Source organism: Condylura cristata, unplaced genomic scaffold, assembly GCF_000260355.1.
Source record: "Condylura cristata isolate star-nosed mole 26May11 unplaced genomic scaffold, ConCri1.0 scaffold00030, whole genome shotgun sequence".
In the NCBI taxonomy this organism is placed as follows: domain Eukaryota; kingdom Metazoa; phylum Chordata; class Mammalia; order Eulipotyphla; family Talpidae; genus Condylura; species Condylura cristata.
Window position 1 is genome coordinate 8989785 of NW_004567131.1, and position 14996 is coordinate 9004780.

Here is a 14996-nt window from a genome sequence, read left to right on the forward strand (position 1 = left end):
TATAAGGAGAAAGGTAAAGGAATAACCCAGGGAAAGAGGGAGAGAAACACAGGTTAACTAGGATGTCCTACCAGTTCTGCTGACTTGGACTCCACCGGCACGCTGAAAACCGATTGAGCACCAAAACGATCAGCCGTGAACTACCAGGTCCCCCCCAGAGCCCACATGTCCGGTTTTATCCCAACCTGGCTGCTCAGCTCCGCCCTCACGTCCTGGCGTGCTTCCTCTTGGTACTGATGGGATTTGGAGTTCCAGCATCTGGAGTAGGGGCGGAGTCCATGAAACCTGTGCCTGTTACAGTATCAGAGAAGGCTGGCCAAAGAGCTAGGATTTTCACCTTTGAGTGGTAACATATCCATCCTGTTTCCTGCTGGGGTGGTGTTTGAGGAACATTAGTAAATATTCAGGCATTTCTCCACCACCAGTGGTTATGAGGCCATGTAGGAATCAGTGTAGAGGCTCATCCCTATTTCAGCCAGGGTGAAATGAGTGGAAGCCAAAATAGGGACTGGATTATTCCACCTGCAGTAACAAGAAATATCTCTGCCCAGGGTGATCAGACGCTGAGTGGGAACCCTAGTCTCCATCTCCACCTTCTGTCCCTACTAACAAGAATAAGGTAGTACCCTGTTTGCCTGCTGTAACAAGATAAATTAGTTCCTAAGAATGAAAATACATAAAATATTGAGGCTTCTTCATGTGAAAGTCACAATCACATGAAAACCAAGAAAATCTTAACAATGAGAAAAGGGAATTGACAGCACTACAGTGATGACACAGATGTTAGAATTTTTTGACAAGGACTTGAAAGCAGTTACCATAAAAGTGTTTCAATGAATAGTTATGCTTGAAACAAGTGAAAAGTAGAAAAATTGCAGGCAGAAAAACAATATAAAGAAGAAACAGAAATTTAATTTTTTTTTTAAAGATTTATTTGTGCATACAGAACTGGGGTACAGGCCAGAGACTCAGGGGTGGTGAAAGACTTCACCAGAGACAGAGTGGGGAGCAGAACAGGCAGATCGACGAGGGGAGCAGCGGGCGGGTGAGGAGAGGTCTGCCACGCCATGTGGTCACCTCCTGGCTGGCGGGAATCGAACTCATGCGGAAGTGGTTTCAGCTTCTTAGTGCAGTGCTTTAACCTGCTGCGCCACCAGGGAGGGCCAATTTTCTTTAAATTTTATTGAAGTCACAGTATATGTTTCAATATATAAGTTGTAATACAAATGTTTCAAAAGGAAAGTGTGAAATAGAAAAATATAGCAAATGAAATAAAAAGCCTATTGGAAATCTCAGCAGCACGAAAGGAATAGAGGAAAGACTCAGTGAACATGAAGCTAGAACAATAGAAATTACCCAGCCGAACAACAGAGAGAAAATAGACTGGGAAAAAAAAAAAAAGTTTAACAAAAGAATCCTACAAAGAAGAAATTAACAGTGGCACTGAGTATGTTTACTTCAGAAATATTGGCTAAATATTTCCTAAATTTGGCAAGTATAGTTTATAATTTTAGGAAGCATAGTGAAACTCAGACATGATAAATTCAAAGAGATCCATGTTAAGACACCGTATAATCAAACTTCAGAAGTTTAAGACAAAAAGCAGAGAGAAATGGCACTTTGCCTACAATGGAGAAACAATTTGAATGGCGATTGAGTTCTCATAAGAAGCTATGTAGCACAGAACCGAAATGTACATTTTTTTAAGTGCTGAAGGAAAAGAAATAATGCATAATTTTAAATCAAGTGGAAACATCCTTCACATAATTGTCACCAGCAAGTCTGCCCTAAAATAATAAAGAGGAAGTTTAAACAGAAGGGAAATGACTAAAGGAAACTGAGAACATCAGGAAGGAAGAACAAACAATAGGAGTGCAAAAATATTGGTAAATTTCGTAGACATTCTTTTTAAATTACATTTGAAGGTTGAAACATAACTCTGATGTGGTTCTCTGGAATTATTTTACTTGATTATGTAGTAAGTAGGGAGGGGAAAGACACAAAGGAAGAGTGGTTTCTACATTTTACCAGTAGCTAGTAAAATGTGACAATAGACTGTGATAAGCTGTAAAAATGCAGTGTAATGTATACAGCAGCTACTAAAAGAAGTTATATAAAAGAGATAAATTCAAACTGCAAATCAAAATGAAATTCTAAAAAATGTTCAGTAATCTCTTAAGAACAGAAAAAAGAAAACAAAATGAGAGAACGGAGAGAGAATGGTTTATCCACTAAGGCCAAGTGGGATTTATTTTTTGGAGAACATTAGGTTGTTATTTGGAAACCACCCTTGTAGCAGGCTACAGAAGAAAATTCAAATGTTCTTATTAAGTAATGTATATATAAAAATATAACATTGCTCCTTCGTGAACAATACTAAGAACAGTAGAAGGAACTTTAACGTGATAAACAAAATCTACAAATAACTTGTGGCTTGCATCTTCTTTAAAAGTGAAAGATGGAATATTTCTACTTTTTTTGGTGGCATAGAAGGTGTTTAGATAGAGGGTGGCAGGTAGGAAGGATTGTTGGGCGAGGGCTGCTCCACATCTGCTTGGGAAGGAGAAAATGAGCCTGGCGCTTGTAGAGACCTGCTCTGGAGGAGGGTAGGAGAACTGGGTCTGGAGGAGTGAGGTTGAGTGAGGCTGGATGAGGGTCGTGAGCCCTGCTTTACTCTCCTATAGGCTTCAGTTCTTTCTGCTTGCTGGTCTGTGCTACTCTCAAACCTTACTGCCCCTTCTCCGGCAGAGGAGTCTAGATCAGAGGGCAAATGACAAGGAGGCTGGGATCACTAGGGAGTTCTGGGTGGTTCCGAATGGAAGCCTAGCAGTATTTTTCCTTGAGATCAGAACCAAGCCATCACCAATCTGATTCAGTATAGGCTGGGTATTTCTAGCGAAATCATTTAAGATAAGAGGCAATATAGATTAGAAAGGAATAAAACTGCCCATTTAAAACAAAAAACTAATAGGTTATGATTAATATATATGCATATTTAATTGAGGTAACACTGTATGTAATTTTATAACATTGTTAATCAGAGGCATAGGATCACTTATATGCACATCAGCACACCACTTCAAGGCACCTATAGTTACTGTAGTCCATCATGCTCCCTCTCCATACACCCTCATACACCCCCCCCCAACCAGTCTTGATTCAACAGTAAAATTAGATTTTTAAGATGATAACAGCAGAAACTTTTGGGATATAGGATTGATGAAAAGTACTTAAGACATGACTCTAAAAATATGATCTATGGAAGAAAAAAACAGGTTAATGGATTTCATCAAAATTTAGAAGTTTTGCATTGTGAAAAATCCTGTTAGGAAGTTACAGACTGGGCAAAGCAATTTGCAATCCACATATCTGACAACACATGCAAAGAATATATGAAGAACTCAGGTCACAAAAGTAAACCTAAATAATCCTATTGAAAAGTGACAGAAGACACAAGTCCTTTATAATATTTTAAAATCACAGAACTAAACATGGTAAATGTATTTGTAGTTGTCTGGAGTTAGAAGTACAGGGAGGGCCATTGGAGTGACTGATAGGATGACATATATGATCTTTGAGGTGATTCTACTGATTATAAGTGTGATTTACAGGAATTTATATATGTAATAAAGTGACAGCCACATACAATGTACCAGTGTCATTTTACTGGTTTTGTCATTGTAATCATTGGTGGAAACATGGGGGCCTCTCTGTTTTGTAATTGCAACTTCCTGTGAATCTGCTATGATTTCAAAATAAAATGTTAAAGGATAATCCTGGTATTTTAACATAGGACTGTTCTGGTTAAAAGCAGCTTGAAGGTTTTAGAAGTAAGTGGATGTTTTTCAAAACTATCTTAGAATTTAAAAATAGGCAAACTGTTTTTTAGGTTTCTGACATTTTTGGTTCAATTTGACTTAAAATGTTTTATGCTAAGTGAAATAAGTCAGAAGGAGAAGATAATCTGCTTTCACTAGAATGTGGACTATAGAGTAATTAAGCTTAAAAGTCAAAGACAAGCGTAAAAACTAATTCTTAAAAACTGAGTATAGATGTGAAGCATGGTGGGTTGAGAGAGGTCACAGAGAGGGGTAAGAACAAGGAAGGAAGGAAGCACGGTGGAATATGGTGCTAGATGCTGGGTCATCTGGTTCTGTGAACACTATAGATACTGGATGGAGGTATCTTTATATTACTTCAATTACAAGGAAGTAAAAATGTAAATACGTTTAAAAAGAAGTTTAATCAAAAAAATTTTTTTAAAAGATTTATTTATTTATGGTTACAGAACTGGGATACAGGCTAGAGGTGTGGTGGGTGAGAGGATTCACCAGAGACAGAGTGGGGAGCAGAACAGACAAACTGATAAAGTACACTGCTGAGGGGAGCATTGGGCAGATCCGAAGAGGTCTTCCTTACCATATGAGTCAGCTTTCTGGCTGGGGATGGAACTCATGTAGCAGTGGGCTTTGGAGAGCTTCATAATGCGATGCTTTAACCCATTGCGCCACCAGGGAGAGTCTCCAAAAAAGTTTTTTAAAAGCCCCAAATCACTAACAGCTTTTATTGCATCTTAAAGATATCACAAATAGGTCTGAGAGAACATCCAGTATCCTGCTGTTCTATAACTGGACAGCTTAGATCTTACTCATCAACCTGCTGAATTGTTCCTTCTTTAGAAACACAGATACCATCTAAAAATTTCCTGAAGTCCTTGTTTTTAACTATGCAGCTTGATGAATCAAAGCAGATGAATTTGATACAAAATTAGCAATTTTTTTTCAAGAATTAGCTCATCTTTCTGGGTTTGAAATACAGAACAATTTCTGGCCTCATTTGAAGTTTTGCCCAAGAAATTTTAGATTTCAACAGGAGACCCATTGTCCTGAATAATATTGCTGGAAAAGTGAGTATACACAGACGTCATTTCATGAAAGACCAGTGTAACATCCTTAATCATGTATGTAACTGTATTTAACTATAGATAGTATGAAAGTAGCCTGTTCCTTTCTGTTTCCCCATCATTTGACAACTAGGGGCTTCTTTTTTCTTTCCAAGGAGACTGAGTTCTATATTGCTGTAATTGAGTTCCCCTGAACAGGGCACTTCGGGGCCCCATCATGATAACTGTGCATCACTTCAGAGAAATGTTTAACCTTTTCTGGAATGTTGACAGACTGTTAAGAATGGTCTTCATTTTCGAAGAGATGGCAAAAAATGCTTAATCAGCATTATAAGCTTTATGTGAGAGTTGTAAATAGTCTTTAATAAAAAGGGAGCAGTGTTAATTTGTATGTAGTCATTCACATAGTCATATTTAGAAAAACTGGATTTTTCTTTGTATTTTGAAATTTAATTAATTGGTTTTTATTGCATTATAATGTTAAAATGAAGTGAAATTTTTTAAATGAATTTTTAAAGTAATTGACAGTATATGTTCTTGTGAAAATATTTTCAGATTTCAGTATTTGGGATTATCATTAGAATGCATAAACTTTATGGGAGATATTCTAATTCAGTTTTTACTGATGAGTATATTATATTTCTTCTCCTGTAGATTTGGGTAATCTGCTTTTCTTTAAGATAATATGACTTTGGTTAAAAGAAAAGGGAAAGCTGGATTATCTTGAAACATATGCTAAATTTATTTGGTACCAAAGTATGCAGGTGTTACCTTTATTAATTAAGTTAGAGCCATTTAGAAGGAAAGGAGTGTAATTTCAGTGTTTTTGTTAGTATTTGTTAATGTCCGAATAGAAAGGAATTGGGTTGAACAAAGGAAATAAGGTCTTGTTTTGGGTAGCAGATTTGTACATGTCATTTTTGTAAAGATGAACTTATTTTCCCACCAGGTTGACATATTCATTTAGTGGCACCATCTCCCTCATTTTGGAATTGAGGTCTGTTTCTCTCTTAAAGCAAGATAAATTTGAGGTTGGGGTGTGCATTCCATTTTGCTTCATAGTACATGGGGAAGAAAACTGCTTTTTAGTCAAGATCAGTGCCTCTTGTGGCAGGTAGGTCGACATAAAGGACTTCAAAGAGAATCATTCATAGTCACATCTGAAAAGGAGAAAGGGCATTTTGACTTTGGTTGTGTTTGTTCTGAGTGACCATCTTCTAGTGGGAATAATGGTATCTGTCATCTCAGAAGTGTTACTGGAGATTAGTGAGTTGAAGCACTTAGCATCTGACATGTAGATTTTCACTGAAATATGATTCCTTTTGGCATTTATATAGCCCATGTACTTGTCAGACAGTTGTGGGGTTATGGCTTTCCCTGATTCGTCCTAACTACTTGAACATCAGGTACTGGTGTGATGTTTCTGAAAGATACTACTAACACCAGAAATAAAGAGACATCATTTTAGTTTGGAAGATGTTCCTATCTATGTTAGTCTAAACTGCATGAATATATATGGTGGTAGCTTCCTGCTAAAAAATTGCAAATTCTGTGTAAAAAGTTACAAAAATAGAGGATAATCATTTGTAATTTACTTCTGTCATCCATATTTGGTATCCATATTTCCATACTCTTCAGTGTTCGTAAGTATATATATCCTTATCTGATAGGTGTAAGAGAAAACAAAATACCTCACAATGTGTAATGTTTTATAATTTGTTTTTCATTTTTCCACTTAGCAATATAGTATAAATGTCCTTGTTCATAGTGACTATTTTAAAATATGCTTCTACATTCTATGATACTTATTCTGTGCTTTTACCCTGTTGTATTTTGATTCTTCTCAGATCCTTGGTTTTATAGGGAGTGGTGAACATTCTTGCTCATACTAAATATTTTTTAGAATGTCTTTCCCCATTCTTTCTTATTTTCACTTTTTCATTTTGTATAGGTCCTTCTTTGGTTTGTCCAGATTGCTTCAGCAGCCTCTTGGTAGTTTAGAACCCTCAGTTGATCTCTGCATTGGTGTGGGAGTTGTCTATTGAAAATCTGGCCAGGTTATGTTGCTTGTAGTGATAATATCCTTTGTTGCTATGTTTCACCTATTTAGAGTGAAAGCTAGGCTTTACAGTAAATGCTGAAAGACTGTGGGTGCGCTGCTGTCACCTCACCTGTGCCTCTCCTTTGTTCTCTATGTGCCATCAGTACTGATGGTTGTGGGTGTCACAGATGCACATAATTTTGCCTCTTGATCACAGTGGGGTTGTGTTTCCAGCATCACCTCTGGATGTCCATGTGCAGGCACATCTCACCTTCAGGTTCTTATGTTCTCTCCCTTGAACTCACGCCCTTGAGGTGGGCCATTGAGGGGTAGCTATGAAATTTAACCTCTTGACCATCAGAGAGGCCCTATACTTGTGCATTTTTCTCTCATGTTTTTAGAGAAGAACCTAAGGGAAGGGACTTTGTTGTCTTGTGGTTAACTGTCCTCCTGATTTGCTTGAGCCGCTAACAAAGAAACCATTAAAATAGCAATTACATTTATTTCAAGGGCAAGAGGGCAGATAGAGCATGTGTTTATTTTCCTTCTTGGTAGTACCATTAGAATTGTAATTTTCATATTCTGTCTGAAGTTTATGTGTTGCTTCTGAGGATTTGAATAAAAGGATGCAATAAAGGTATATAGTGTCAGGTAATGAAGATAAATCCAGTTTTCAAGGGACAAAGGTGTGTAAGAAATATTTATTTGGTAATGAATTCTGATTGTAATATTCTCATAATGGTACTGTATAAATATTTTTAATCTTTATACTGAAAAGACATATTACTTATAGAACCAGGGTCGAATATAAATAATAACACACCTAGCAAAGTATGAATAGCAGTAGTTGGGAGATGAATGACTGGGGGAAAAGTGAGACATTAAAGTCTTTCTTAAAAAAGTCAGGTAGGGATGGAAAGAAAAAATATTGTAGTAGTTGAGGAAGGGAGATGTGTGAATATATTACTTAAAATTACAGGAATTAATGTAGTAATATATTGGGAGGAGGGATCGATATTAGCAAAATATAAATGACTATTATCCAAAAAATAAATCTGCAGTTGAAGAAGGAAATGTCATGTAATATATTCCTTGAAATTATATTGACTAACAGTGATATAATTATATTGGGAGGAGGAATTGCTATAGTAGGCAATGAGTGATAATGTCCAAAATGCTTAAATCAAAGTGTTTTATGCTTTATATAGAGTTGAGTAAATTACAGATTTATGCTTTCTAAAGGTAACCACTGGGCACTTGTTTGCACTTAGAATTGATTAGTTCCAAATTAGATGTTCTGTGAATAAAAAATACATGGTGTTTTGAGGTAAAAGCATGCAAACTAGAATATCCTATTAGTATTTTTTGTATTGACTAAGATGTTATTTTAGATATATTTAGTAAGTTATATCATTAGAAGTAGTTTCAACTATTTTGATTTGAATGTGGCTACTAGAAAATTTAATAAGTATAGCTTGCATTGTATTTCTCTTGGACAGCATTACTCTAGAATCTGTAGAACATGGAATTAATATTGGTTCCTTCTGGGGTAACCTAGGCTGAACCTAGGGAAATTTGGGTTAAGGGAGTGGTGTTCTTGATTTTAAGATGTTCCTATTTGATCTTTAAAATGTATTAATATAATTTTATTAAAAAAATTATCCCTTTAACAAAAATGTGGGTGTTATCTATCTTAAAACATCTTAATTTTTCTCATTCTAAATTGCATAGTAAATGTTAACCAGAGTAAGGATGTTTGGAATTAAGTAATAATTGCCTTTTTCACTGTTTTTCTTGATTTTTTGCCATGTCAGAAATAAAGTAGTTGTTTTCCCTGCTTTTGTTTAGCTTATTGCAGGAGTGACCAGGACATCACCTTCTAGAAGTAATGCCCACAGAAAGCGGGAGTTGTTCAACTGCTCGCCAAGCAAAACAGAAACGCAAATCTCATAGCCTTTCTATACGAAGAACAAACAGCTCAGAGCAGGAGAGGCCGAGAGAAATGTTAGAAGGACAAGTAAGTCTTACTGTGAAGACTGCTGTTGGTGTTCCAACTAAAAAAAAAAAAAAAAAAGCTAAATATACTCAGAATTCCAAAAGAAAAAATGTGGTTATGAGAGAAGCAAAGCACCCTCCTCACCTCAATAAACTGACTAAAATTGCAGCCAAATACCACAGCCTAACAGAAACAGAATAATGTTTTTAAAATATCTAGTAATAAAACATGGATTAACAGTTTGGATCAGTTTTTATTCTTTGTACAGTTTAATTGACAGTACAATTTTAGGTTCCCTGTTTCTGATAGTCCCAAGAAAAGAACAAAATCAGGTATAATTTTAACAATCTCTTTATGTTCTCTGAAGTTTTTATAGAGTACATTCTTTTAGTAACTTTCCTTTGTCCTGTGTGCTGCAGTGTGTTGACAGCTGTTTATTACATTGCAGCTGATAATTTGATATTTCCTTTAATTAAATGAACTAATATTTTAAAAAAGATTTATTTATGCAGAACTGGGGTCTAGGCCAGAGGTATGGGGGTGGGGCAGTGAGAGAACTCACCAGACACAGTGGGGAGCAGAACAGGTAGATCTATTAGAATACACTACTGAGAGTAGCAGCAGGCAGGACAGAAGAGGTCTGTTGTGCCATGTCGGTCACCTCTCTGGCTGGGAATCGAATTCCTGTCTCAGTGGCTGCAGGTAGCTTTACAGTTCTGAGCTTTATTTTATTTATTTTTGAAAAGATTTATTTTTTTTTTTATGTGTACTGAACTGGGTACAGGCCAGAGGTGCAGAGATGGTGAGAGAATTCACCAGAGACAAGAGTGTGGTATAGAACAGCACATGATGAAGTACACTACTGAAGGGAGCAGTAGGCAAGACAGGAGAGGTATCTGTGCCATGTGGGTCACTTCCATGACCGGAGATCGAATTTGTGCTGAAAGGGCTGCAGCTGGCTTCATGTGCTGTGCTTTAACGCATTGCCCCACACGGGAGGGCCCTAGCTGAACATTTATGGACATTTTCATTTACACTTTTAGTAGTTCCTTTATGATGATGAAAATGTGGTAGGATGTTTAAAGAATACCATGAAGACTATGTTTTTATGAAAGTATGTTTTTATGAAACTGATGATAATGTTTACACAAGATTATGTGTATTTATAAATATAGATATATCATTCTTTCACAGCTAGAACTAATTCATTGATCATAATGTTACAAGAAAATCAGGCTTAACGATGAGAAATTAGTTCATTTAAATGATGAATCCTGTTAAAAACCACACCTAGGACTTTAATCTATTTGGTCCTCTGGGATGTAGTTTCTAGAAGGGCAGCAGTGCACTCAGAGCATGGCACAGTTGCTTGCACATCATGGCTATTCAGTTAGAATCCTGTTCTGTATTGAATAGATGCATACATGAAAGAACATCTGGTTCTGTGAGAAATTATATTCCATTTAATATTGGAAATAAAACTGTAAACTTTATCAAGAGTATCAAATGATGTTGCTATTTTTTGTGTGTTAGTGAATTTAGGTAGGTGGCTGTAGAAAAGCACCTCAGAATGAGAGTTTATACAACATTTATTCCTTGGCATCCTGGAGGTTGGAAGTCTGAGAACTGGGAGTTGGAGAGATGGGTTTCTTTTGAGTTCTTTCTCAGTGGCACTGGATGGCTGTGTTCTCCCTGTGTCGTCACTTGGTCTTCCCTTTGTGCGTATTTGTGTCCTGCTTTCTTAATATAAGGACTCTGGTCATATGGGATTAGGGGCCTAATTGCCTCATTTTGACTTACTCACCTTTAAAAATTCTATCACCAGATACAGTCACATTCTGAAGTTCAAAAGGGTTAGAACTTAAGAGTTTGGAAGGGAAAGAGACACAACTCAGTCCATAACTCTTAGGAAAGTGAATGTTTGCAGTGCAACTTGTATAATGGTGGAATGTTCTCGACTGGTGATATTTAATATGAGGACTACAAATCACATGTGTTTAGTATGACTGAAAAATTTGTAAAAATTTGCATAATTTACTTTTAAATAGTAGCTGAGGTTGTAAACTACTATTTTGGATATTACAGGGTAGCAGTCTAAGATAAATTCTTCTAATTGTTAGATTTACTTAAACTTTTAGCTCTGATGATTCTGTAACCTGCACTAGCATCTTTTAGAGTTAACTCCCATATGAAATAAATGTGTTCTTCTCTTGGTATCTTGTCCTCCATTGTGATGTAGAAAAGTAGGTAATTGAGTCTCAGGTGACCCTTTATGAATGTACATCAGAATCCTCCAGCCTGCGCAGCTTAGTCTCTATCTCCACACCCTCATCTAGGTGTCCAGCATTTTCTGGAAGATTGTGTTGGTGTTTGGTTTGAACAGTTGGCATGGTAAGTATAAGTGTGAGGGTCTGCCAGTGCACTTGAATTGAACTATTGTTCAATTGACTTTAATTGAGTATTACCTTCTAGATCAGGTTGGTGCAAATGAGCTAATGGTAATTTTATGTGCCTTAGTTTTGTGAATTTGAAATATTCTAGGAAGCAGTAATGAGCGTGGGCAGGAGTGGTCTGTTTTTACAGAGAAGTGCTAAATTGGTATAGCACCAAGCTCTCTGCATATGGGCATTGCCATCTGCCTGTTCTATATATGTGCTAATGTGAGAAAAGTCTGTCTCATTTGAAAGTGTGACTGGATTACAGTAGTGCCCTGTGTCTCAGGTGATACAAAAAGTTCAGCATCTCTCAATTCAGGCTCTGTGAAATTGAATGGCATTAGAAAGGAAAAAGTTGGAAACGATAACACAATCTTCATAAGGAGCTCTCTGACTGGGCTCTCTTGCCCTCTAGTGGAAGAGATCTCACCACATGTTCCCATTGCGTGATTGTTTTATAAAATGAAGTTAATACTGACATCTCAGTTTCGTCTCCACAAAATACATGCACTATTTTAATTGGTGAGTAATAAGGTGTCTCAGTAGGACTTGAGACTTAGAGGAGAGACATGATTCTTAAGCTAGTGATATTTCAGGGCTGAGGGAGGAGTGTGGCTCTCAGAGCAAGAGACTACGCAGCGACCACAGTGGGAGAGACAGTGTTAAATCATAATGGTGATGGTTTATTTTAATTTTTATTGTAATTTTAAGTTTTTGGGCTTTTTTCATTGGTATTTTAGAGGGATGCTGAGGGAGGCTATTGCTAATTCTACCAGATTACTTTTAAATAAGTTGCTTCATGTATATTTTTAAGTAGCTTATAAAGCTCACTTGAACATTCTTTGATGATTTCAAAATAGATTATTAACATGCCTATATCATTAGAAATCATTTGCCTAAAATTTGTTTTCCTAAGACATTAATTTGAAAACATTTAGTAAACATTGTATATCTTTATTTTTTTATTTGCAACTCATTAAACATCAAAAAGTTTGTGTTGCATATAAATTTGAAAAGTCACTTAGAAAATTACACTCATAGCAGTTAGGGTTGAAGCATTTTGTAAGTATTTGTTAATTTTTTTTTTTTTTAAAGATTTATTTATTTATTCATACAGAACTGGGGTACAGGCCAGAGGCTCAGGGACGGTGAGAGGCTTCACCAGAGACAGAGTGGGGAGCAGAACAGGCAGATCGACGAGGTACACTGCTGAGGGGAGCAGCGGGCGGGTCAGGAGAGGTCTGGCTCACCATGTGGTCTCCTCCGGGGCAGGCGGCAGGCGGGAATCGAACTCATACGGAAGTGGCTTCAGATTCTCAGTGCTGTGCTTTAACCCGCTGCGCCACCAGGGAGGGCCCCGTATTTGTTAATTTTGTTGAACAAGCTCTGCTTGCTGGGATGAGGTGGGCCCCATACAAAATAGTAAATATAGACCATGCTCTCAGAAGATAAATGTGGAATGTAGAGGGATTAGTTTCTTATTGTGGCCATTGTCCAGGAAAGTTTTTATTAAACTATTTTTTTTATATTTATACATGACTATTTCAGCTGTTTTGTTTAATGATTTATTTGTGCATAGAAGAACTGGGGTGTAGGCCAGAGGTGCAGGAGTGAAACGATTCACCAGAGACAGAGTGGGGAGTAGAACAGGTGGGTTTACTGAAATACACTGCTAAGGGGAACAGTGGATATGAAAGGAGATGATGTGTCATATGTAGGTCAGCTCCTTGTCTGGGGATTGAACTCAGGCTGCATTGGTTGATAACTTAAACCACAGCGGTAATAGCACTGAGACTTAACCCTAGGCCACTAGGAAGGCCCAGGAAAGTAAATCTTGTGAACATAGTTAATGCCTAGGATACCATTCACTTTGAGTATGCTTTAAAAAGCCAGGCTGGGGCCCTTTCTTGTGGTGCAACAGGTTAAAGTGCAGTGCTGCAAGCTGGCTACAACTGCTTCAGTGCAAGTATGATCTCCGGACCTGGAGGCGATCCACATGGCGCAGCAGACCTCTTCTGTCTCGCTGTTTCCCTCAGCAGTGTACTTCATCGATCTGTCTGTTCTGCTCCCTACTCTGTGTCTGGTGAATCCTCTCACTGCCCCTGAAACTCTGGCCTATACCCTAGCTCTGTATGCATAAATAAATAAATCTTTAAAAAAAAGGAAAAGCCAGACTTTTGCCTTTGCCGGTTGTCCCCTTGAGGCTTGTACAGGTGTGTAGAGCAGGTGCACAGATACACAGATCCACGGAGCATGTAGCTGAGAACCTACTGTTTTCATTGAATTCATATATATTGTGCTCTTAAGGATGAGATTTTTCATTTTACTCTTTTCACAACACTCTTGTAGGTGTTAAATAGTTTTACAGGAAATATTGTTTATTTTGCTGGAAGCACACTGACCATGCGAACTCAATAAGACATGTCTATTAGTATAGAGCATATTAAAAAGTAATCTATAGTACCAGATAACGGCACATAGACTATTTGTAACAGTTGCATTTATGGAGATTGTTTTTCTTCTTTACAAGTTGGGAAGTGTTTGAATAAGATAAGCTTATTTTCTCCCTTTAAATAAAAAAAATGGGTATTTTAAGAGACACTTATGTTTGAATTTTATGTTATCCTGACCATTTGTCCAATTTGATTTTAGTTTCATCTATAGAAATTTGAAACCAAGTTCTTTTACCATTTTATATGTAAGAAATAAGGTATCTAAAGGTAATACAACTCGTTTTAAGAAGTGATAATTCCCTTTGGAAAGTATCTTGGTATCATTTTCTCACATTCATTGACTCTACTGTTCATATGTTTATTATTTTAAATAAAGTTTTTCTTTTCTGCAGGATTCTAAACTGCCTTCCTCAGTTCGCAGTACACTTTTGGAACTGTTTGGTCAAATAGAGAGAGAATTTGAAAACCTTTATATTGAAAACTTAGAATGTGAGTATTTCCTGTCTTTGCATACATTTATCCATAGAAATAGATATTTAACAAACAAGTTTGTGAGTGAACATTCACCAATGTGTCTATTTTCTTTTTCCTTTTGTATTTTAAAAATTTCTCTTTGTGCATTTGTTATTCTGCTGTAGCGAATTTAGTGCTTTAGAATAACACAAGTTGATTACCACTCTGAAGTCAGAAGTCAGAACTCTGGCACGACTGTTGTGTATGTAGTCTGGCTGGCGTCTAGACTACAGTCAGGGTGTAGAAGAGCTCTGTTCTTTCTGGAGGCATAAAGGGAGATATGTTCTGCTTGTTTGGATTGTGAGAGGTATCACTCCCTTGCACTGTTAGGACAGTGGTTCTCATCTTGTTACTGTGTTTATTGGCTGAAAGCTCCTACCTTCTTCCTACTTCTGTAAAGCTGTCAGCAGTGGCAGAATGCTTGTTGCATATCTCTGACCCCTCCTAAAGATACTGAAAGGATGGACTATCTAAGCCATTCGGGATGGACTTCCCACTGCGTGTTTTTTCACCTTAAGTCACACCTGCACAGTTTCTTTGCCACGAAGGTCACATGTTCATAAGTTCCAAAGATTATGTCATGGATTCTTGGTCACAAGGGGGAGGTAGTAATTAGCTCACCATACCTGTTGATCTAAATTATGATGATATGAAA

The 14996-nt window shown here is 37.1% G+C and overlaps 1 protein-coding gene across 1 annotated transcript in view; it reads left to right on the top strand.

Annotated features, from left to right (window-relative positions):
• Positions 1-14996, top strand: part of WDR37 (WD repeat domain 37) — a 61647-nt gene that overhangs the window by 8609 nt on the left and 38042 nt on the right. The window contains exons 2-3 of the mRNA XM_012731389.1: positions 8793-8961; positions 14221-14317. Coding sequence (XP_012586843.1) covers positions 8833-8961; positions 14221-14317 — 226 coding nt within the window. The 5' untranslated portion in view covers positions 8793-8832. The remainder of the gene's footprint in view (positions 1-8792; positions 8962-14220; positions 14318-14996) is intronic.